The 25,674-nt window shown below is 43.2% G+C and overlaps 1 protein-coding gene across 4 annotated transcripts in view; it reads left to right on the top strand.

Moving 5' to 3' along the window:
- The window catches only part of SAMD8 (sterile alpha motif domain containing 8), a 120,647-nt gene that overhangs the window by 78,480 nt on the left and 16,493 nt on the right, over positions 1 to 25,674 (top strand). For 3 of the 4 annotated variants that reach the window (XM_029609528.1, XM_029609526.1, XM_029609525.1), the window contains exon 2: positions 14,630 to 15,222. In XM_029609528.1, coding sequence (XP_029465388.1) covers positions 14,645 to 15,222 — 578 coding nt within the window. In that variant the 5' untranslated portion in view covers positions 14,630 to 14,644. Of the gene's footprint in view, positions 1 to 3,344; positions 3,443 to 14,629; positions 15,223 to 25,674 lie in introns of all 4 variants that reach the window. The other variant, XM_029609527.1, reaches the window with a different exon arrangement.

Here is a 25,674-nt window from a genome sequence, read left to right as displayed (position 1 = left end):
CAGTTTTAAGGTACCTAAAGGTTACAAACTTTTCGTAAGATGGATAGGCTCTTCAACCATCTTATATGGAGGCCTGCAAAAGGGATACGCAGCCTCAAAGGCTTCAGTAGCCTGATGGATCAGAGGCGCCATCTTCTCAGCATACCTACTCAGGGGCAATTAGGCACCAGCTGTGCTCCATGTGTGTGTTACTGGAATGCAGGCAGCATCCTGGGCAGAGTTGTTATTGGTGGCTCCAGAAGACATCTGTAAGGCAGCCACTTGGTTTTTCCCTGCATTCCTTTACTTAACATTAGACTATACATCCAAGCCAAGGCAGACACTGTCTTTGGAGTGGGCATCCTCAGGGCAGCACTGTCTTCCTCACACCCAGGGAAAGTAACTGAAGTATTTTCATCATACAAAGCCTAGTGTAGCAGAAAGATAAGGAAGGTGAAATTTAATCTTGCCTGTTAATTTCCTTTCCTTGAGTCCTGCTAGACCAGTTCAAGACCCACCTGGGGATACTATGCTGCCAGAATCCAGCACAGCCTAGGAACTAGGGTGCTATCTTTTGTTGCTATACTTTCAACCGCTATCCCCTCATGGGGGAATAAAGACTCCAGTCTCATATTCCCCTTTGTTTTCCAAAAACAAGTGTGTGTGTGTGTGGGGGGGTGGGGGGAGCAGTGGGAATAAAGTGCGATGGAGCAGGAAAGCACAAGGCAAGGGAGCTAGAGAATCACTTTCACTCTTTTTTTCCTTCCTGCTCCTCTTTTTATTCATGGCATTCTAATCTAGGATAGGACAGTTGCCGCTTGTGCTTTGACAGAAGGTTACTGGCAATTGCTTAGGACCACACTGTCCTTATTGGGTATCGCATGAGAAAAAGGCACATCCTCTGCTTCTGGCAGCTGTGGAGGGGAAATTCCTGTGTGTAAGGACTGTCAAGAAGGACTCAAGGAAAAGAAATTTCAGAGGTGAAATTTAATCTTACCTGTTAAGTCATTCCCAAACTTGCCTATTTAGGACCCAACATCTCAAGGTATTAAGTTCAGTATTAGTCTAGCTTTCCAGTTATAATGCTACATATTTAAATATACATTTCTGCTTAGCTGTCTTGCTCTGTACTTTTGAGTTGTGCGATGCCTGGTTGGGTGATCAAATTAGAACTTTATTTTGTGACATACCTGTAGGGCTCAGCATAAGATAAACCCAGGTGAATGGTACAATAAATCTAGCATGAAAAACTCGCTGAAATAGGAACACTTTTTAAAAGGAAAGAACATCATAAATAATGAAATATATGTTGGTTTTTCATGAATCTACAGTTCTGAACATTGGTCAAAATCAATTTTTGTCCAAATTATTTTTGTCACCTGTCTGAGATAAATCTCATAACTATAAATGTTCATTAAAAGTCCATTCTTGGCCAAAATTGATTTTAAAAAATTGCATTCAAAACAAATTCAGGTGCCACAGACTCCCATGACCATCAGGAGTCAGAAAAAAAGTGCTACCATGGAGTTTATCCCAACATGGTCCATGTGTTGACTTATGTTTGCATTGGGGGCGTCCTTCCATCATTCCTGAACATGTGTGTACACATCTGCAAGGCAAAAGAACACCCTCAAAACTTCAGATGTTAAGTTATGAGATCTATCTCACATTAGTGGTTAGAAAAAATAATTTGGATTTAAAAATGAATTTGAACTGATTGGAACCAGGTTTATGAAGAATCAACTTAATCCTACTGTTTGTTTCTTTCATGTAAATTTTTGTTGGGGGTTTTTTTTTTGTTTGATTCCTGTAAGTCTTTCAGAACTTTTTTGTGGGTTCTGGCCAAAGAGGTCCAGAACCTCTGGTATATTGTGTATTAATTGCATACATTGGTTATTGAGAAAATGAGAAAGCTCCATGGACTTCTACTACAATTTATTTATGGTTTGGACAAAAATAATCAGATTCCTCCCCCCCCCCTGAGCCTTATTACAGAGCAGTGAATAGCAAGTATCTAGTTCTGTAAAATGAACGTGGGTGGGAGCTGGTGATAGAGGGGCTATATAAAGTGTACAGCTTGAAAGTAACTGTTTTTACAAAATTACATTGCACGTATGTACATCAAAGTTCTGCTTGGGGGTGGGGAGTATTTAGAATTGTGTGACAAAATGATTATGGGCTGTTTTGTTGTTTCTACTGTGGTAAAAATTATGGGTTTAAGAAGAATGAGCAGTGAAGCACACCAGGAAATCTTGAATTTCCCATGCAAGATTTGTTTCATAGTGTACAGAACCATTCACTGTTATCACTTGCCGAACTACTGTGGAGAGGGGACTCAAAGCAGTCCATTGCTTCTCAGCTATGCAGACTTCCTTTCTTAGCACCTTTTTGGTTCTAAGATTTTATCTTTTTCTGTTTTCAGTTACTGGTCCAAAACCAGGTAGAAGAATGCCAGGTATAAAAAAAAAGAAAGCAGACCATTTATGCTGCCTTCCGTCTCTGCAGGGTACCTGCATCATTGCACCGCCTCATGGGAGTTAAGGCTCTTAAAAACCCAAGACATCTGCTTTTCTTTCTCCGTTGCATTGCTTTATAAGTGGTATTTATTTGTTAAATCGGGTATCAAACTTTTTAAATGCTTTGAGGCTTTAGAGAAGAATTTTAGTGCTTTTCAAGATATCAAGTGTTTAGGAGCCAATACAATCAATCTAGCCTACTTGATGCATGATAACTTCTGCTTAACTATACTGATTGGGTCCATAGTTTGGGCTAAGTTCTGCCATAGGCCTAATCAAAGCTGAAAAAATCTCAGATACCTAAAATATGATTGGGAAAAAGAGGCTGCTGGTGGGATCCTGGGAGAAACGGATGGATCCAGGCCTACAGAGATGCAGCCACAACTGCCATCGGCAAGACAGGTTCGAGGAGGGATGTGACCACTGTTGCAGATGGTAGAGCCTGGGAAGAGATTCTACTGAGCCACATAAAGGGAGGGGAAGAAGCTGAAGGATAGGGGGGGTATAATGCCAAGAATGTAGGAGGAAGGAAAAGGTGGGAAGAATGCCTGAAAGCAGGAGATAAAGCTGGGAGGGAGGGAAGATTTCCTGGAGGGAGAAAGTGCCTAGGGGGAGAGCAAAGAAAAGCAAAATTAGAGACCAAAAATTATAAATATATGAAAAATAAGAGAAAAAGTCAACAAAATGCCCCATTCCAAAAAAAGAAGAAAAAATTCCTGAGGCCTTTAAATAAATACATAAATTTTGGCTGGTATCCAAGTTTTCCAAGTATTTTTCTGCTACTAGTCCTAGTCCTACATTTCACACCATTGAAAATAATGAACTTTTTTTTTTTTTTTTTTAATAAAGGAAAGGGAATTCTAGAAAAAAAGGGTCATGATATGAGTCTCCAAGGAGAGGGAAGAATCAGAAGCAACACCAGGAAATATTTTTTCATGGAAAGAGAGGTAGGTGCTTGGAATATCTTCCTGGAGTGGGTGGTGAATGCTAAAATAGTGACAAGACCTCAAGAAGGCATGAGATAAGCACACAGGATCTGTAGTTGAAAAAAAGTAAAGAGCTAGTGGAAGGATGACCTTAGCAACACCACAGTCCATAGGGAATAATAGGGTTGGTGCCAGCTGACTGCAATGTGAGAGTAAGGATGAGAAGGAAAAAGGGGCAGTGGCTGGGTTGGTTTATCTGGCTATAATTTAGTGGGTCAGCTGGGTCTTTGGCAGGACCATCGTAGTTGGATCTGTCTGGCAGGCTACATGAATAATAGTAATTAACTTGGATTTAATAGTGGGCAATTTTGAATAGCCACATTGTTTGCAAAGTACACGGACACTTTCAACCCATGTACTTTGCGGTCAGTCTTCAAATGGGAAGCCACCCACATTGTTTCCCTTTGAAAATTAGTGACTGCAGAGTATGTGCTGTACAAGCAGCCGCCTGCTGATGGGCTGGGTGGGGAGTCAAATAGCATGCATGCATGCATCTGAAAATGCATGCATCTGAAAATGCATGCATGCCATCTTCCTCCTTTGACCTAAACATTCCCCCATCTTACCCTCATATACACACTCACACTCTCATTCACTCACTCCTCTGGGAATACTTCTTTTTAACTTTGTCTAAAAGTAAACATTCTGTGGAAGCCTCTTTTAGCTGGGCAGAGGAGGGACATTCTTCAGATTAGTCTTAATTTTACCTTAGCAAATTGCTGTTTACTTGGGTAAATGACTTTGAAAATTGTCCTGTGAAAATTGACTATGTAAAGTCAATGACAAACCCTAAGCATTTCTGTGCTGCTCACTCCACAGATTGTTGCGGTGTACAGAATAAATTTCCTAGCGTGTAGCAGATGGACTCAGGACAAATGGGTATAGTGTACTCCTGATAGCAGTTGGAGACGGATCAGATTTCAATCTGACATCAGCCCTAGTACATATACCCCTGCAGGAAGTGCAGCTCTTCAGTATTTTCCGTCTCCATAGCAGTTAAGGACTCTCTACACTCTCACACAGCGTTAGAGTAATTTTACCAAAGAAAACCAAAATAAGAAGAAATCTTACCTCTACAGACGAGCCCCGCTCTCCTGCAGTGACACCCATTGGGTCCCTCCCCCAGCTGAGAATTTCGAGGTGATTTCCACGATCCCTCGGAGGTAAGCCTCGTTCCGGCGGCCGACCCTCGGTGGGGACTCTAGCCCCCGACATCAGATGAAGCTGAGAGGCAGCGGGTGCAACTTCAAGCGCAGTGGTGAAGATATCTTCCCTCTCCCCCCCCCCCCCGCAGCCGGAGACCGCCCGGAACGAGACCGGGAAGCGCCGAAACTCAAGGAATCGCACAGGTCGCCAGCTGGCACCAGTGCCACCGGGTTGATCTGCCCTAGACACCGGTCAGATCCGAGGGTCCTCCGAGGTGGTCGCCATATTGTCCGCATGGTTGCCGTCACCATTTTGATCTGTTCGCCACCCTGTCTGCCGTTCCGAGCCGTGCGCACAAGCGACGCGCATAGCCACACGCTTACTGTGCAGAGTGCATAACTTCGATCTGTGCGCGGACCAAACCTAAGCGCACAACTTCGATGCACCGGAGCGCACAACTGTATCTTACGCGCACAAGCCATGGCACCACTAGAAAAGAAACTCAAAGCTCAGGGCCTTTGCCCAGCATGCCACATTAGAGCTGCACAGCATGAGGAGGCCATGGCCCTGTGTACACAGTGCGAAGAGGCCCTAGGGGATCCAACTCATGGCCCTCCCCAGCCGGTACCAGGTTCCAACCTCTCGAGCAGTACGCCAGACCTAGCATTGCACAGCGGGACCCCCCTCAAATGGGGCGCCCCTTAGTCTAGACCCAGCATCTATCTCCTTGGTGGAATTCTTCAAAGGTCTGCATACCTTCGTCCACATGCAACCGGGACCTCCTATAATACGGCCACAGGCTCCACCAGAGGACCTCAACATCCTGGGACCCTCTATGCCCAGGGAAGTGATCCCACCGCCCAGAAGCTCCATCTTCGGGGACACAGACAACTCGGATGAGGATTCAGAACCCCTGGAGGAAGGGGAACTCCCAGGGACAGAGCCCCACCGAACCATGAGACACTTCTTCACCAAGGACGAGCTTCCGGTCCTGGTCACACACAGCTTAAAAGAGCTTGCTATCCCAGGCACAAGTGCCTCGGGGGAACCTAAGACGAACCCACTACTAGAGGGACTCTGTCAGACCTCCCGCCATTTCCCACTATTATAAGCCGTCCAGCAACTAATTGACCTGGAATGAGATGCCCCAGAAACTACGTTCAAAGGGGGCCGGGCTCTGGCAGCCATGTACCCTCTGGACCCAGCTGCCAAAGATCTCCTGGCATGTCCGAAAGTGGATGCCATGGTCTGCGTGGTCTCGAAGCGCACTACTATCCTGGTGGAGGGAGGAGCAGCACTCAAGGATGCTTAAGACAGATGTCTGGAATCTATCCTCAAACAGTCCTTTGACGTCTCTGCTATGACTTTACAGATCGCAGCCTGCTGTGCCGTGGTGACACGCGCCTGCTTAGCCAGACCAGGAACAACACTCCTGGGGAGGCCCTGGAACCAGCAGTATCATTCCTCATGGATGCCGCTTCTGCTCTGGTATGCACTGCAGCTAGAGGAGTGTCATCTGCCGTGGCACAGAAGACAAATCTGGCTCCGAAACTGGTCAGCCGATGCATCCTCCAAAACGAGACTCCCAAGGATGCCTTTCAAGGGAACACTCCTGTTCGGAAGCGAACTAGAGAAACTAGCCAACAAATGGGGCGAGTCCCCACTGCCGCAGCTACTGGAGGACAGGAATAAGAGAAACCAGCGATCCTTCCCCCGAACCTTCAGGGGCAGAGGATCACAGCGCTTCAACCCATATAGAAGCACATATCAAGCGACCCACCCCGCAGGCCGGAGCCAGTCCTTTCGGAACAAGCACAACAAAAGGGGAGCCAGCTCGGGCTCAGGCCCCAGCCTCACCCCACAATGAAAATCAGCAGACCCGTCCAAAGGAAGAAGCCATAGGGGCCAGACTTGCCCTATTCTACCAAAGATGGGTCGCGATAACTTCAGACAAGTGGGTCCTAACCATCATTCAAGAGGGATATTACCTGGATTTCCACCACTTCCCTCCGGACAAGTTTGTGGAATAACCCTGCCACGACCCTTCCAAGAGGATGGCAGTGGAAGTTACACTGACCAGACTGCTAGCCTTAGAGGCTATAACACCGGTGCCCCCACAACAAATAAATACTGGACATTATTCCATCTATTTTATCATCCCCAAGAAAGAAGGAACGTTCAGACCCATCCTGGACCTCAAGGTGGTCAACCATCACCTGAAGATTCCTCGCTTCCGCATGGAAACACTAAGCTCGGTAATAAGGGCAATACAACCGGGAGAGTTCCTTACATCCCTGGATCTGTCGGAAGCCTACCTACACATTCCGCTCCATCAAGAGCATCAGCGTTTTCTACGCTTCTCGATCCTGGTCTGTCACTACCAGTTCCGGGCACTACCTTTCGGGTTAGCCACTGCACCCCGGACGTTCACCAAGAACATAGTGGTGGTGGCAGCAACACTGAGGAAGGAAGGAATCCGCGTGCACCCTTATCTAGACGATTGGCTGATCAGGGCAAAATCCCCAGAGGAAAGTCACCAGGCAACCAACAAAGTCAAAACTCTACTGGAGAGCCTCGGGTGGGTTGTCAACACATACAAGAGCTGCCTGCAGCCCTTCCAATCTCTAGAATTCTTGGGAGTCCGGTTCGACACCAAACAAGACAAGGTCATCCTGACACCAACAAGGAGATCAAAACTGATGACCCAGTTACGAACCCTGTTGAGCAAACTTCACCCCACAGCATGGGATTACCTATAAGTCCTCGGCCTCATGGCATCCACACTGGAAGTAGTGCCTTGGGCACGAGCTCACATGAGACCCCTACAACGCTCACTGCTATCACGATGGAATCCACTGTTCCAGAACTACACCATATGTCTTCAGCTCCCGGACAGAGTTTGGGCCCAACTACGATTGTGGCTACAAGAAGCCCATCTGAGCCAGGGAACGAGACTATCCTCACCAACCTGGATCCTACTCACAATGGATGCCAGCCTACGAGGATGGGGAGCACACTGCCAGGAGCTAACCGCCCAAGGGCAATGGAACGAAGAAGAGTCAGGATGGAACATCAATCGCCTAGAAGCCCGGGCAGTCAGACTAGCCTGCCTAAGGTGCGGTCAGAGTAATGTCGGACAACGCCACAACAGTGGCCTACATCAGCCATCTGGGAGGAACCAAAAGCCAACAGGTGTCTCTGGAAATAGACCTCCTAATGTCATGGGCGGAAGTGAATCTTCAAGAGATCTCTGCCGTCCACATCACCGGGAAAGACAGCGTCGCTGTGGACTAGACTTTCAGCAGAGAAAGTCTAGACCCAGGAGAATGGAGGCTGTCGACCACAGCATTCCGATTGATAGTAAACCATTGGGGAACACCAACCATGGACCTCCTGGCAAACCGGTCCAACGCCCAAGTACCCAGTTTCTTTAGCCGCAGGCGGGAACCCCAGTCCCAGGGAATCGATACCCTGGCCACAGGAGACTGTTATACGCTTTCCCACCGTGGCCCCTATTGGGCGCAATCATCCACAAGATAGAACACCACAGGGGACTAGTACTTCCCGGACTGGCCAGGAAGACCGTGGTATGCAGACATGCGAATACTGCTGACAGGGAGCCCCCTTCCGCTACCTCCACACAGAGACCTGCTCCAACAGGGACCGATCCTCCACGAGGATCCAGCTCGATTCTTTTATGGTCTGGCCATTGAGAGGACTCGCCTAAGGAAGAGCGGATACTCGGGGGCAGGTAATTGACACCCTACTCCGAGCACGCAAGTTTTTCACATCCCTAACATACATAAGGATTTGGAGAGTATTCAAAGCCTGGTGCAAGGACTGAGACATCATACCACGCTCAGTCAAAATTCCTGCGATTTTGGAATTCCTGCAGAATGGCCTACAGAAGGGATTGTCTCTCAACTCCATCAAGGTACAGGTGTCCGCATTGTCATGCTACGGAACCAAGAGCGAGAGCGGCAGCATAGCCTCTCACCCGGATATCTCCCACTTTCTGAAAGGAGTCAAGCAGATCCGACCACCCCTGAAGTGGCCAGTGCCTCTTTGGAACCTCAACCTGGTCCTGGTTTCCTAGCAGGAACCTCCTTCAGACCTCTCCGCAACCTGTCTCTCCGACTATTAACACTGAAGATAGCCTTCCTGCTGGCAGTCTGTTCGCCCCGTCGTATTTCCAAGCTACAAGCACTGTCCTGCCGAGAGCCGTTCCTCAGACTCACCCCGGGAACCATCCAGTTACACACAGTTCCATTGTTCCTCCCCAAAGTGGTGTCTCACTTCCATCTCAACCAAACCATCTCGCTACTATCGCCAGATGAGCATAAGAATTCGGAAGAGACTCTAAGCCTACGCCATCTCAACGTCGGCAGGCTCCTAGTCCAATACCTGGAAAGGTCGGAATCCATATGAAAGACGGACCATCTATTTGTCCTTCACAGCGGGAAGAAGCAAGGGGAAGCGGCCTCGCGAGCAACCATAGCCCGCTGGATCAAAGACGTCATCAAGGCGGCCTACGTAGAAGCAGGCAAGCCACCGCCTTTACAAGTCAAGGCCCATTCTGCTGGAGCCCAGGCAGTGTCCTGGGTGGAAACCAAGATGCTGTCACCCGCCGAGGACATGGTCCTCCATCCACACCTTCTCCAGGTTTTACCACCTGGATGTTCAGGCTCGGGAGGACACAGCATTTGCAAGGGCAGTACTATGTGGGTCATGGGCAGCCTCCCACCCGGTTCGGGAGTAGCTTTTATACATCTCATTGGTCCTGAGTCCATCTGCTACACGCTAGGAAATGGAGAAATTACTTACCTGATGATTTCATTTTCCTTAGTGTAGACAGATGGACTCAGGACGAATGGGTATAGTGTACTCCTGATAGCAGTTGGAGACGGATCAGATTTCAATCTGACGTCAGCCCTAGTACATATACCCCTGCAGGAAGTGCAGCTCTTCAGTATTCTCCTCGAAAAGCATTGTGGATATATGCATGACTGAATAATTTGAATAACTTGATTAACTTTATAACCCTGTTAATTAAACACTGAAGAGCTGCACTTCCTGCAGGGGTATATGTACTAGGGCTGATGTCAGATTGAAATCTGATCCGTCTCCAACTGCTATCAGGAGCACACTATACCCATTCGTCCTGAGTCCATCTGTCTACACTAAGGAAAATGAAATTATCAGGTAAGTAATTTCTCCATTACACATTAATTAAAAACATACATCTTAACAAACATACATAAAAGTAAAAAAACAAAAAAAAAACCCCCACATCAAATGTCTGATCAAACTCAGACATTTACAGGCTGCCTCCTTTTACTACCCTTTAGATGATTTCTGCTTGCAACTATTCTTTAAACGCTTCATTAAATAGCCATGGTTTTAGAGCTACTTTGACCTTTCTCATATATGACTTTGTTCGTAATGAAACTGGCATTGTATTCCAGAGTATAGAACAGGCTACTGAGATTGCTGTGTCCTGTACCAGTCCTAAGTGAGCTTGATGAATTGATGTGACATCTGAGACCCGTGTTTGCTGATTTTAGCATGTTGAGTGTACATATGTAGGTTTGCACTCAATGATACTGTTTCTGGGTTGTAGATAATAAGGTCATAACTTTATAGGGAATTCTATAGATCGGGAGCCGGTGCACTTCACAGAGTACGGGGGTGGGGGGGGGGGCTTGTTATGATTGCATTTGGAGGACCCTTTAGAACTGTAGCTGCAGAATTGTGGAGTAACTGTAGGGTCCTCAGATGTGTTGCTGGAATTCCTAAGAGTAAAGAATTACAATAGACAGAATTTGAAAAGAAGTGTTTGCAAGGTAAGATGAAAATCATTTGATTCTAGTAAGGGTTTAAGGGGTTTTTTTAAATTTATTTTTTAAACATTCTTTGTTTGAAGTACATAAGAACATAAGAAATTGCCATGCTGGGTCAGACCAAGGGTCCATCAAGCCCAGCATCCTGTTTCCAACAGTGGCCAAAACCAGGCCACAAGAACCTGGCAATTACCCAAAGTAGCCGACTTTAATCTGGTTTTTAATATGTCAACATTGATAGCTTTCTATCCAAGGAAAGACCTAAATCCCTACCCACTGTGGAGCGCATGAGCAAAGGTAATATTTTTTGGTCTCAGTCCTGTGTGATAGGTAAAGAATTTCTGTCTTGGCTACATTTAGTGAGAGGTAGTTATTCCATAACCATTTCAGAATGGCCTTTAGATAGATACCTAGTTCTGTCATAGCATATTTGATGGGAAAAACAGCTGGATGATTGCGGCGTACATGCTAAAGATTGACTAGGGCTTCGAGCAGTTCACACAATGAGGAGAGATACACAATAGTGTGCAAGAGAGAGCCGATCCCTGTGGCACTCCTTTTGTTACCTCAGTCCAGTTAGAGCTGTTCAGAATCACTTTGAATTTTCAATTGCTCAAAAAAACTGAAACCAATTTATTGGCTGACCTGAGCCTCCTAATTCAGTCAAATGTGTTGTCATTATGCTGTGGTCCACAGTGTCAAACGCTGACATGAGATCTAATAATACTAGTAGGTAATTTTGTTCACAGTCGAAATCTCTCAGTATTATGTCAGTGATGGTGAGGTGTAACATTTTGATAGAATGATTTTTTTCAGAATCCGTATTGTTTTAAATTTTGAAGATCATTTTCTTCCAGGTAGTCACATAACTACTTTTGGACCACCTTCTCTGTCAGCTTAGTCATGAAAGGCAGTGAGGAAATGGTCTATAACTTGCAATTTCCAAGGGGTTAACACCGGAATCTTTTAAATTCATCTTTATAGATATTTTCATAAGGTCAGATACTGAACCTTCTGATAATGAGAAATTCACGATTCTTACCACATGGGGGAAATGGTTTTTCTAATTAACTTTAATAGGGCAATTTGAATTACATTTAAAGCACAGAATGCTGAATTTACTTTAATTTTTGCATCACTAGGTCTGACACCTAGTTATAATACCTGGAGTGACTAGACTAGGGAGCCATGTCAAGAAATTGCTACATATCTCCTCGATTTTCAGACACAAGAAATTTGTGAAAAAATCACTGTCATAAGGGGCATGCACTATAGTAACTTTTTTTTTTTTTTTTGACACTGGCAAACAGCTTAGAATCAAAGGCAGAGGCATGTATTTTTTTGGAGAGAAATGCTTCTTCTTGGCGTTGTTTGCCAACTGCCTATACTTACCGTATTCAGCTGTGTTCTGTATTTTTCTAGGTTCTCATCTGACTTTCCTTGACATAATCTCCTCTAAACGTCTTTTTTTTTTTTTTCTTTTCAGTTTTCAATTCTGGGGAATGGTTAAATTATTATTTTTTTTAAATAAATATATACAAAAAACAAAAGGGGGGGAGGACAAGAGCTCATCAGCTAGAGCATTAGTTAGTTTCCCACCCTGTCCCTGCTTCATTTATTGAGTCTTACAACAACATCCTCAGTTACCTTGGTAGATTAGCTTTTAATAATTCTAGATTTATCCTCTGCCACCTAGGTATAAATGGTGGCTGTTATCTGGAGGTAAGGAATTTCTTATGGGGTATCTTCTCCATTAGAATTAAGGGATGGTCGGAACAGTGAACAGATAAAAACTTGGGAGATCCTTAGGAGATATTAAATGTACTCTTATTTATAAATACTAGCTCCAATGTATGGCCTGCTTTATGGGTCGAGTTCTCCATAATTTGTACCCACCTGAAATCAATCATTCCCTGTAAAAAAAAAATAAATAAATAAATAAAATTGACAAGTAATGTTCTAGGACTCATGTCTGTGTACATTAAAATCTCAAACTACAGTCAATAAGTCAGTATCCATATCAGACAGGCATTCAATAAGACGTGACATAGTTGAAAGCAAGCCTTCCGGGTGTGCAATAAACCAAATAGATATTGATGGTCTTTAAATCAATACTAGAACCTTAAACAGCGATGTAATCAGTCTTACAAATAATTATAAAATTTCTTGCAGATTGTTAATAATCCTCCCCCCCCCCCGGTCTTGATTGGGAAAACATGTATTTGACCTCTGGTTAATACAGTATCAGTATCTGAGAGCGATGTGATGGATTTTCACACTTACTAGGCATGGTTACGTTTCCAGTTTTTGAACTAAAGCTACACCTTCCCAGACACCGGCCAAGCTGATATGGAAGTTTGGTAGTGAGCGGGTGCAGTGTAAACAAAGCTCAGGGACCTAGGAGGCCAGATGTTGACCAAGTATTTATAGCCATTTAGATTATTACACTTGTATGGCTTTTTTTTTTTTTTTTTTTATGTATTGCTGCTTCATTAACCCTTTTAAGCCTGGAGTAGTAGAAGCAAGCCTGAAGACTGCTAAAACAGCAGGAGGGAAAGGAGAAGCACATGCTAAAGATCATACACATCTGATGTTTTCTGAAAATGGGAGGGAGAGCATACAGCTGACTGTATGTATAGATGTGGTGGGGGATGTTCAGAGAGAGATATGGCGCTAAATAAATATATCGGTGGTGGGGTAGAGAGGGAAGAAAAATTTGATCAGGGAGAGATTCTTAAATACTTTGGGAGAGTACAACTAGTTTCTGTGTTTGGGGGGGGAGGGGGTTTGTTTGAACTGTGTTTGACTTTCCCCTGAAAGAGTACTTGGTTTTCCAAAATCTATTAAGCTATTTTACTTACTTTTTATTTATTTTTGCCCCATCCTAATTTTGCAAGCTAGTTGTCCTTCTGCAGCCACTTGTACAATCCCCAGTACTACTCCCTTGCCTTTCCAATAGGAGAGTTTGAGCAGTAGTGCAGCCTCTAGAAATTCCAGTCACTGCGTTATGAACCATGCAGTGTTAGCAGCAAGTGCCATGGGGGTACATACAGTGCCTTGTACACAGCATTGAAACTGGGAGGCACCACCCAGCCTCTCTTCTACTGGTGGCGGGTGAGGAGGGCAAAGAGGAGATGTGGAATTTTTTTCATTGGTGGGAGTGGAGGTGAATGAGTAGGGGGAGAACAGCTATGGGGAGAGGGTGGAGAGTGATGGTGATGGGGGAGTTGAGAGACTGGAGAGCAAGTGAGCGGGGTTGAGATAATTTAAAAAAAAAAAAAAAAAAGTTATTGTGGAGAGAGTGTGTGTTTGAGCTCGTGACATACAGTGTTTTCAGGACTTTGAGTTCTACAGAAAACCACAGTAAATTCCATTTATCAAAGCATTAATATATTTTATATTTTATAATTTTATTGCTCTGACTTCTGTCCACCTAAATAAACTCTATTTTATTTAGAAAAATGACTAATTTTTTGTGATGATTTTTCTCCTGTTCTTGTTTTAAAAATCTCTCTCGGACCGCAAATGATAGAAAAGACCGGACGGCTTAGCTCCTTACTAAGCACGTCATCTATGGCTTGCTGATGCGGTTCCATTTCGTATAATATTTATTTCCTGTTGGTGAAGAGCATTCTTTGGATTTTGTTTGGGCGATACCTTTTGTTTTTTATCTGGCTTCGTCGTATACAGGTTCCAGTGTGGCTCTTTGTATATCTTGGTTTTTATAAGCACATACATTCTTGGGGAAAAATAAAAATTGAAAATGACGATCCCTAAGTACAGCAATAAGAAGCTTATATTGTAGCAATCAGAGTATATGTGGGAGGGGATAGATCAGCAGGTCATGTCCATTCTAATGAGACACTAGATAATGCCATAGGCCAGAGCCTTGACAAAGTTTTCGATTATTGCAAGTCCCATGCTTATGCTAAACTATAGATAACTTAAATATCCTCTTATCCAAATTGACTTTTTTTGCTGAGATAACTTAGCAAAGGCTGGCTTGTTTACTTATTTTTATCATCTTCATGATAGCAATCAAATTGCTTGCCCCTTGGTTACTGCAGGTCTCTCTTGGGCATTCTAGACATAGTTTGTTTTTGGATTTCATGCATTATCACTTATTTTTTTTTGCACCTTTTTTTTTTTTCCTCCTTGGCAGATTGGGTGCAAGATCATGGCAAGCAACAACCAACTCTGCATTCGCCGCTGGACTACTAAGCATGTGGCGAAATGGTTAAAAGAAGAAGGCTTTTGCGATTATGTGGATGTGTTATGCAACCGACACAGGCTAGATGGCATTACACTGCTGACATTGACAGAATATGATTTACGCTCCCCTCCCTTGGAAATCAAAGTCTTGGGGGACATCAAAAGATTAATGCTGTCCATTCGCAAACTGCAGAAACAGCATGTTGATGTTTTAGAGGACTTGGGCTTCAGCAGTGATGGACCCATTGGTACAGTATTACCTAGCACTGGTTCTGCCTTGGGGGTTGATAAGCTGTGCAATGGTGAAATGTCACGGGATTGTGATAGCCTCGCTACGGACATGCATGCTGATCAGTACCAGTACATGAATGGGAAGAACAAACACCTCACCAGGAGATTGGATCCAGAGTATTGGAAAACAGTGTTAAGTTGCATCTATGTATTCCTAGTGTTCGGGTTTACATCATTTGTCATGGTTCTAGTTCACGAACGTGTGCCCGATATGCAAACATATCCACCACTTCCCGACATATTTCTAGACAGGTAGGTGGTGTAAATGGCCCATTCCATTTTCAGATTATTTATAAAGATATTTCTTATTAAAAGCATAATTTAAGATCCATGTGTCCCATTTCCTGTGTCCTTTCACTGCGCCAGGTAGTCTGTCCACCTCTGTAGTTGAATCCATGATTTATTCTCAAGTAAAAAGGGAAACAGCAACCCGCTGTAGTTTAACTCTCCACCCAGAGTGTGCTCTAAAATTTTACTTTGCATGAAACCTTAGCAATATGGAAATAGTATTCTGTTTATAATTACTCTTTTCAGCTTTTATTGCTACTTGAAATTGTTGATGTTATTGCACTGAGCCATTTTTGAAATTTGAGGAGCTGCCCCTCAGTCTGCTGTGTATATCTGGCAAGCACAATTGAACATGTTGGATCAGGAGAATGTCTTTTACCTTAGCTTCTGTACACCTGAAGGACTTCAGCTGAACACCAAGGGCCTTTAGTCAAGATTATTCATACATACAGAATAAGAGAAAACCCTTTGAAAATAAAACATCAGTATCCTGATGGGAAGTATTTTACTGTTTTAAAATACTTTGGGTGTAAACTTATTATCCAGGATGCTGAAGAATTGACTGTGCTTGCTTGCAGTGAACAGTCCTGTGATTGAGAGAAACAATATTTAATAGGGATGTGCATTCGTTTTGGACGAATTAGACAATTTCAATGAAATATTTCAATGAAATTGTCTAATTCTTCCTGGTTCGGAGGACCTGAAAAATGAACACAATTTTTCCGATATTTCGGAAAAATTCATTTTTCAGGGTCCCCCCCCCCCCCCCCCCCCCCCCAAAAAAAAAGTCCGAACTGCAGGAAATACAATTTCCTGCGGCGGGCCAAAAACAAAGCCCGAACCGAACGATTTTACTGCTGCACATCTCTAATATTTAGTATTGCAGTACTAATTTAGTGGAATAAATTTTCACCGAGTTTTTGTTTGAAAGGTTTGTGATGCAACAATGGCACTATTCATCTTTTGCATGTCCTTCATGCCTTTTTGACCCTCATGATGCCATGGTTAGCTGGCTTCCTAAATATCCATCATAATGACTCAGAACTCACTTGATCAATTAGTTACCAACATACACACACACTTTCATTTTAAAAGTTTAATTATTTTTGGTACGGTGTCTGATTAAAAATACAAAACTTTTTATATATTTTATCTTGCTGGTGCAGTAAGGCTTGAAAGTCAGATGGAGTTTTAAATCTTACTTGTAACTTGTAAAATATACAGAATATCTTATTAAAAAGTCAAAAGGGCAAATCAATACAGAGAAAAGATGAATACTGGCTATTGCAAGATACTATAAAAGATTATGAAATAAAAGGCTAGCTGGTTTCTGTGTGAAAAACTGAAAAAAAATGCTAGGCAAAATATCTTACCTTTAAAATTTTGTTTTGAAGGTTTAGCTTATTCTGTTAGTTACCAGCAGTTAGAACCATTGAATTCTACTACTCAGGAAGTGTAATAGACTAGTGGCCGATCCAAAAATCATTGTGATCACATGAGCAGAACTGTATTCAATATTTAAGATGTGGGCAACCACCAACCTTCTGGAATACTACTTGCAAAATGCAAGTGGTAGTTTGTTACTTAAAGCTGTGCCTCCTGCTGCCCTATGCCTTCACTGGTTTCTCCCTCAACTCCACATGCCGCCTCGCTCAGCTGATTTGTAATTCAGCAGAAGTGCGCCCTGGGTTTAGCTGGTTTTGGAGATGACCTTCATTGAGCATGGGACTATGAGCTGTCATAGTCCCTGTGGCAGGCCAATAAATGGATATCTAAATATTGCCAAAAATTGGCAGAAACTCCTTCCAGAATCCCTATCAAATTATGTACATTTTTATTTATTTTTATTTTTTATTTATTTGTGTTTTTCTATACCGGCATTCACGGGAGTACGTATCATGTCGGTTTACATAAAACAAGGGGTGATCAATACATTATAACATACATAACTAAAACATAAGAGTATACATTACAGTAGTATAAAACAAGTGCACGGAAGAGAAAGTTACAATAAACAGGGGTTATTCTAACTGGGATTAGAGTTAAAGGAAAGATAAACAAGTTTAATAAGAATTAAAACATTGTAGTGATTGGTTTGTAGTGATTGATTCCGTTTGGAAGGGAATGTTCAATTAAGTAATTGTTCTTTTAAATAAATATTTTATTTGATAGAAAATGTTCAGTATTGCTGTATTAGATTTTGCTGCAATTGCTGGAAGTGAATCCTTAAGGGTCTGGAAATGCTTTCATGAACAGCCATGTTTTCAGTCTCTTTCTGAAGGTTAGGAGACATGGTTCCTGTCTTAATTCTAAGGGGATTGAGTTCCATAGTGGGGGACCTGCTGTGGAGAAGGCCCGATCTCTCAATGTTATATGTTGGGTGGTATTGTTGTGTGGTACCTGTAGATATTCTCTATAAGCTTCTCTGATGGGTCTATTGGAGGAGTGTTTTTTGAGAGCTATTTGTAGATCGAGTGGAGCCAGCCCATGGATATTCTTGTAGATTGTGGTGAGGGACTTATGAATTATTCTATAATGGATTGGTAACCAGTGAAGGTCTTTGAGGACTGGTGTAATGTGATCTCTTCTCCTTTTGTTTGTTAGTATTCTTGCTGCCGTGTTCTGTATCAATTGGAGAGGTTTAGTATGTGCTGATGGGAGGCCTAGAAGAATCGAGTTGCAGTAATCAATTTTAGCAAATATTATTGCTTGGAGCACTGTTCTATAGTCATGGAAGTGAAATAGGGGTTTTATCCGTTTTAATACGTGCAGTTTGTGGAAGCAGTCTTTGGTTGTTTGGTTGATAAATGATTTAAAATTTAATCGGTTGTCTATGGAAACTCCTAAATCTCTTACTTTGAGGTTTGCAAGTTGGCTGGAGGGTTTGTAGTGATTTTGCAATTGTCTGGAGAGATTAGAATGAATTCGCTTTTTGATTGGTTTAGAATTAAATTTAAGCTGGATAAGAGATCGTTGATTTCATGAGAACAATTTTCCCAAAGTTCTAGAGCTTTAGTGATGGATTCTTTAATGGGGATCAGAATCTGGACATCGTCGGCAAATATGAAGTGTTTAAGGTTCAATTTGTTTAGCAATTGGCAAAGCGGGAGAAGGTATAAGTTGAAAAGTGTCGGTGAAAGGGAGGAACCCTGAGGAACTCCTTGCGAAGATGGGTATCTGGGGGATTCTTTGTTGTGAATTTTAACCTTGAAACCTCTGTTTTCTAAGAATGTCTTGAACCATGTTAGTGCTGATCCTGCAATACCGATGTTCGCCAGTTGTTTTAGTAATATGGCGTGGTTGACAGTATCGAACGCTGCAGATAGGTCCAATAGAATCAGAAGGAAGGCCTGTCCTTTGTTTAGGCCCAATATAATGTAGTCAGTCAGTGAAATGAGAAGGGATTCGGTGCTTGATGCCTTTCTGAAACCAAATTGAGTAGGGAATAGAATTCCGTGTTCCTCTATGTAATCCGATAGTTGTGTGTTGACTAGTTTCTCCATCACCTTGGCAATGAAAGGCAGATTTGAGATTGGACGGAAGCTGTTGGGATCATTGGGGTCCAAGTTAGGCTTCTTAAGGAGCGGTTTGATGGATGCTAGTTTGAGGTTGTCTGGATAGAAACCCTGGGTGAATGAGCAGTTTATGATGTCTGCTAGGGTTTTGGTTATGGTGTCCGGGATTAGCAGTAGTAATTTTGACGGGATCTGGTCTAATGGATGCGATGAGGGTTTCATTTTTTTAAGAAGTGTTTGGATCTCTGAGGAAGTGGTGAGTTCAAGAGATTGGAGGGAAATGTCTTTATTATGGAGTACGTAATTGCTAGCTGGTGAGCCTGTATTAGGCTTTAATTGTGATAGCAGGTTCGTGATTTTCTTACTGAAGAAGAGTGCCAGCTCATCAGCTTTTGTTTGAGCTTGGTTAGGTGGTATGTCAGAAGGGTTTTCATGAGTTAGATTGGAGACAAATGTGAATAGCGCTTTAGAGTCGAATATAATGTTATGAATCTTTTGAGCGTAGAAGTCCCTTTTTGTTTTTAGAGTGGAGCTCTTGTATGAATGGAGGGCGAGTTTGTATGTAGAAAGTGTAGTGGGGGAAGGAGCTTTCCGCCATTTACTTTCTTTTTGACGTAGGTTAAGTTTAAGGCTTTTGAGTTCGTTAGAAAACCATGGCTGCCTTTTTGATGCACCTTGTTTGACTTTTTTTGTTATCCATGGACACAGTTTGTTTGCCACAGATTCTGTTATGTTGGACCAGGAATTTTCGGCTGTATTAGGTGATGTGACATCTATGTGTGAGAGTTCCGTGATTAGATGATTGCTGAGTTCATCCGAGGGGCATACTTTTCTGTAAAGAAATGAGTGTTGAGGGGAGTGTTTATTGTTCGTTTGGGTCATTGAGAAGGTGGTGGAGATTAAAGAATGGTCTGACCAGGGAACTTTTTGGCATGTGGGTTGTACTGTATGTGTAATACCTGGGTTCACAAAGATTAGGTCCAGTGTGTGACCAGCTTTGTGGGTGGGTTCATTGATTATTTGTTTGAATCCCATTGCAGACATGGCTGTAAGAATGGTTTCGCAGCTGGTTGAGAGTGTGGGGTTATCAACGTGCAGGTTGAAATCTCCTAGGATTATCGTTGGGAAGTCTGGTTTTAGATATGAAGCTAAGATTTCTAGGAATGGTGATGGATCTGCTTCTAGAAGTCCTGGGGGGGCATATACTAGAAGGATTAGTAGAGAGTCTGATTTGAAAAGACCTGTTTCCAATTTCGAGTCAGATTTGATTGGGTGCTGAGTTGGTGGCGTTTAGTTGTCTAGGTATTTGTTGGGTTGTCTGAGTTCACAATAGATGGTTGTTTGAGTGGTATTTGAGTTGTCTGGTGTTGGCGTCTGGTAGACTGGGTAGTAGTTGCGTTGTCTGGTGTTGGCGTCTGGTAGTCTGGGTAGTAGTTGCGTTGTCTGGTGGTGGCGTCTGGTAGTCTGTGTGACCAGCTTTGTGGGTGGGTTCATTGATTATTTGTTTGAATCCCATTGCAGACATGGCTGTAAGAATGGTTTCGCAGCTGGTTGAGAGTGTGGGGTTATCAACGTGCAGGTTGAAATCTCCTAGGATTATCGTTGGGAAGTCTGGTTTTAGATATGAAGCTAAGATTTCTAGGAATGGTGATGGATCTGCTTCTAGAAGTCCTGGGGGGGCATATACTAGAAGGATTAGTAGAGAGTCTGATTTGAAAAGACCTGTTTCCAATTTCGAGTCAGATTTGATTGGGTGCTGAGAGAATCTAAGATCTTTCTTAGCTGCTAAGAGAATGCCCCCACCCCTTTTTTTCTGTCGTGGGATAGAGAAAAAGTCGTAAGTCTGAGTTGGTAGTTGGTTAATTAATGCTATATCTGTAGATTTAAACCATGTTTCTGTTATAGCACATAGGTCTGGGTTTGCATCTAGGAGAAGATCATTTAAAATCAGAGATTTCTTGGATAGTGATTGAGCATTAAATAGAATCAGTGAGAACAGAGTGAATCCTAGAAGTTGTGTGATTGGAGTAATCATGATGGGGATGAGGGATTTGTAGGTTCGTTGATTGTAGAGTATGTTTGGTTTTCCTGAGAGTAGTGTTCTATGATGGAGAATCGGTATAGGGAGACCGTGGTACATTGTTTGCATTGTTAGGAGCGAAAGTGGTGTTAGTGAGTATTGGCTGAGTTGTCAGTGATTGGCTGAGTTGTCAGTGATGTGGCGACTGGATGTTAGATCAGTAGCTGAGTTGATTAGTTGGTGGCGTTTAGTTGTCTAGGTATTTGTTGGGTTGTCTGAGTTCACAATAGATGGTTGTTTGAGTGGTATTTGAGTTGTCTGGTGTTGGCGTCTGGTAGACTGGGTAGTAGTTGCGTTGTCTGGTGGTGGCGTCTGGTAGTCTGGGTAGTAGTTGCGTTGTCTGGTGGTGGCGTCTGGTAGTCTGGGTAGTAGTTGCGTTGTCTGGTGGTGGCGTCTGGTAGTCTGGGTAGTAGTTGCGTTGTCTGGTGGTGGCGTCTGGTAGTCTGGGTAGTAGTTGCGTTGTCTGGTGGTGGCGTCTGGTAGTCTGGGTAGTAGTTGCGTTGTCTGGTGGTGGCGTCTGGTAGTCTGGGTAGTAGTTGCGTTGTCTGGTGGTGGCGTCTGGTAGTCTGGGTAGTAGTTGAGTTGTCTGGTGGTGGCGTTTGGTAGTCTGGGTAGTAGTTGAGTTGTCTGGTGGTGGCGTTTGGTAGTCTGGGTAGTAGTTGAGTTGTCTGGTGGTAGTGTTTGTTAGTTTAGTTAGTTTTGTTTTTTGTGAAGTCTGTGAAGTCTATTTTCAGTCGGTGCTGTCTGTTCGTCTGCAAATGTGGAGTCCGGTTGTCTGAGCAGTGAAGAATTATTTTTGACGCTGTGTCGTTAGTGCAGACTGCGGCGTCTCATAGGGTTGTCTGTGTTGTAAAGGGCTTGCTTGTAGGATTGGTAGTCTGAATGCTAACTGTTTGTTTGGTAATGTTGTGCTGTGAATTTGGTTGCCTCTGTGGGGTACAGCTCCGCTCTTAGGGTCCGCACTAAGGGGCGCACAAAGGGGCAGGCCCCTTTGTCGCCCCTTTGTCGCGCTCCTTCGGCGCGCGACGCCCGGTGTCTTGTCGTCTTTTTAAACGTGTGCCGGCGCGCTCGGGTGACGTCAGCGGCGCGACTTCGATGATCGGAGGCAGAGGCGGCGTCGGTCGGTCTGCAGGACTAGGCCCAACCCTGGTGGACTCCTCCCCGGATCGAGTCGCTCGGCCGGAGGGGCTGGATTGAGGCAGCGAGGAGCGGCTGTAAGCTGCTGTCCGAGAAGAAAAGGGCAGCGCAAAGGTAAGATCCCCGCGTGGCCGGGGCGGGGCCCACGGTGGTAGGGCGAGAGTTAAGGGCCTTACCCCGATGGGCTCGAGCGCCGGCTGCGCGGGCCTCTCTCCCAGCTCCTACTCGGGTCCGAGGATGGTTCCTTCACGGACCGGTCGTGTTGATTTGATTCAAGCTTCAAGGCATGTGCCAAGAGCATATTGGTGTTCTCAATATTAATACAATGCATATAATCTTTCAGCATACGTCATGGAAGGATGTCATTTAATCCTTCTCCTTTTCTTTCTTATAGGTAGGAATCTTCATTTTCATATATTTAAATTTTGCCTTGAAATTTCAGTGTTATGACAAAATCGGTGAAGAATATAATACACAGGAGAAAAATCAGTGTAAAAGTCATTTTTCCATTGATGTCTTTTTTTTTTGTTTGTTTTTGTTCAAACATTGAAATTCCCAGGCAAAATAAAAATTAAAAATGAGTGTCTCTAGTTAAAGGATATGTTCAGTAGATATTAATATTAGGCCACTGATTTCACATTCATCTTTCAGTTCAGAAAGTGCCTGTTAGACACATTGGGTGATGTATTGCCAGTGCTGTTCTGTGTAAACTCCTTTGGAGGAATGAAAGCATCATCTGATGTGTCAGGTCGACAATGAACTGACCCATGGATGAAAATGAATTAGACATAATTTTATTTGAATTTGAATAGAGCTTTTTTCAGGCCATTGAAGGATGATGTCAGTCAGACATGCCCAGAATCAGAGCTCACCAGCAAGAATCTATTTTTTTTTTCCTCAGCAAGAGATGGGAGGTTGCCATTTACAGATGCCTTGAAACTTGGCCACTCTTTTGCTGTAAACTACATACTTAGGTTTCCTGTTTTGTTTTTTTTTTCTCTCCTACCCACGCCACCCCGCCTTTGGCACTGTTGTGTAATAGCTTATAACATTCAGAGTGGAAAGTAGTAGCTACCAGATGGAATAAATATTGGCCAACAAAACAAATGAGACCATTAGCTGCACAAAGGAATGAAAATGATTTCCTGTCTATGATGTGAATGCCAGGGATGTGACTGGATGGACTTGGACTGCGCTTAACTGTCTCTAGATTTCTTCCAGCTGTGCTGATTTTACCCTCTTCATGTACTGGCTGAACAGAAAATCTTTAGTAGTTTTGTGTTGATTTGTTGTCATTGGGGTGGGGGGGGGGAAGGAAAGTGAGGGGGGGAAGTTCCTGGTTTTTGTATTATGAATTCAAAACTGACAGTACACTGGCAACTACTATGCTTCTCTAACTATTAAAATTATTTATGGCACATTATCGTATTCAGTGCTATAAAGTCATTTAACAGGTGAAGAGTGTAAAATTGCTGCTTCGCGATCTTATAATCTGAGAGATTAATTACAGAGAGTGATAAGGGAGTGTGCAAGTGGATGAGTTGACCTTTGCAGGGGCACGTAGGAAGCCTGGTCATGATGAATCTCTGCTGTAGTATTGCCACACAATAAACATAACAGGAACAACATGGGGAGTAATTTGTGCAGTCTTCTCCCTAATTCCCCATAAATGTATTGTAACCATGTGGTAGTGGGATCATTTTTAGGGAAGCTGAAGATGCTGTAGGTCAGTTTCCAAACTTGTGTTCTTAATTTTTATGCTGAGGTTGCCATTTTTGCTAGTTTGAAGTATATTGAATTTTGTCCATCAGCCAATACTGATTGTACAGTGTGTTCAGAAAGTATTCAGACCCTTTCACTTTTTCCACATTTTGTTACACTACATCCTTATTCTAAAATATATAATGCATTTTTCCCTCATGACAAAGCAAAATCAAGTTTGTAGAAATTTGTGCAAATTAAAAATATATATATATCACATTTACATAAGTATTAGACTCTTTACTATGACATTCAACATTGAGCTCAGATGCATTGTTTCTATTGGTCATCCTTGAGATGGTTCTCCAACTTAATTGAATTTACCACAGGTGGACTTCAATTGATTGGACATGATTTGGAAAAGCACACACCTCTCTATATAAGGTCCCACAGTTGACAATCAGAACAAAATCAAAGCCATGAAGTTGAAAGAATTGTTTATAGACCTCCAGGACAGGATTGTGTCAAGGCACAGATCTGGGGAAGGGTACAAAAACACTGCTGCAGCATTGAAGGTCCCAAAAACACAGTGGCCTCCATACTTAAGTGGAAGAAGTTTGGAACCAGCAGGACTGGCTGCCAGCCCAAAAACAGCAATTGGAGGAGAAGGGCCTCGGTCGAGGAGGTAACCAAGAACCCGATTGATAGAGCTCCAGATTTCTGCGGAGATGGGAGAACCTTCTAGAAGGACATCCATCTCTGCAGCAGTCCACCAATCAGTCCTTTATGGTAGAGTGGCCAGACAGAAGCCACTCCTTAGTAAAAGGTTCTTGACTTAAAGGACTCTCAGAGCATGCGAAACAAGATTCTCTGGTCTGAAAAAACAAGATTGAACTTTTGGGCCTGAATGCCAAGCGTCATGTCTGGAGGAAACCAGGCACCACTCATCACTTAGCAAATTCCATCCCTACAGTGAAGCATGGTGGTGGCAGCATCATGCTGTGGGGATGTTTTTCAGCTTCAGGAACTGGGAGACTGGTTAGGATTGAGGGAAAGTAGAGAGATCCTTGATAAAAACCTGCTCCGGACCTCAGATTGGGGTGACTGTTCACCTTCCAATAGGACAACAGCCCTAAGCACACAGCCAAGACAACGCAGGTATGGATTCGGAATAGACTTAGTTTTTAGGTACTTGCCAGGTTCTTATGGCCTGGATTGGCCACTGTTGGAAACAGGATGCTGGGCTTGATGGACCCTTGGTCTGACCCAGTATGGCATTTTCTTATGTTCTTAAGTCTGTGAATGTCCTTGAGTGGCCCAGTCAGAGCCCGGACTTGAACTCGATCAAACATCTCTGGAGAGACCTGAAAATAGCTGTGCATCGACACTCCCCATCCAATCTGACAGAGTTTGAGAGGATCTGCAGAGAAGAATGGGAGAAAATCCCCAAATCCAGGTGTGCCAAGATTGTAGCATCTTACCAAAAGACTCGAGGCTGAAATAGCTGCAGAAAGTGCCTCAACAAAGTAATGGGTAAAGGATCCGAATACTTATGTAAATGTGATATTTCAATTTTATTAATTTGCACAAATTTCTACAAACCTGATTTTGCTTTGTCATTATGGGGTATTGTGTTTAGATTGAGGGAGGAAAATGTATATTAATTTTAGAATAAGGCAGTAGCGAAACAAAATGTGGAAAAAGTGAAGCGGTCTGAATGCACTGTTATTAACTACAGAGGCAAGGCTAGATTTGTACTGATAATCTAGAGGTAAAATGTGCTATATTGCTATGATGTAATTGAGAGTATTTTAGGACCTAATGTTTATTATAATGTTGATGACTTGAACACATCAAATGCTTTTTTGTCTTTACTTAGTTACAGCTGCTTAGAGAAGTACCATGAGTCATTTAGATGCCTTAGAATGCTCTAGTTTAGGGTGATACCAAACTGGAGGTTTTTCATACACTTTGATGTACTGG

Source organism: Rhinatrema bivittatum, chromosome 7 (assembly GCF_901001135.1).
Source record: "Rhinatrema bivittatum chromosome 7, aRhiBiv1.1, whole genome shotgun sequence".
Lineage (NCBI taxonomy): Eukaryota > Metazoa > Chordata > Amphibia > Gymnophiona > Rhinatrematidae > Rhinatrema > Rhinatrema bivittatum.
Note: the sequence above shows the minus strand (reverse complement) of the source record. Positions and strands in the feature narration are given on the sequence as shown.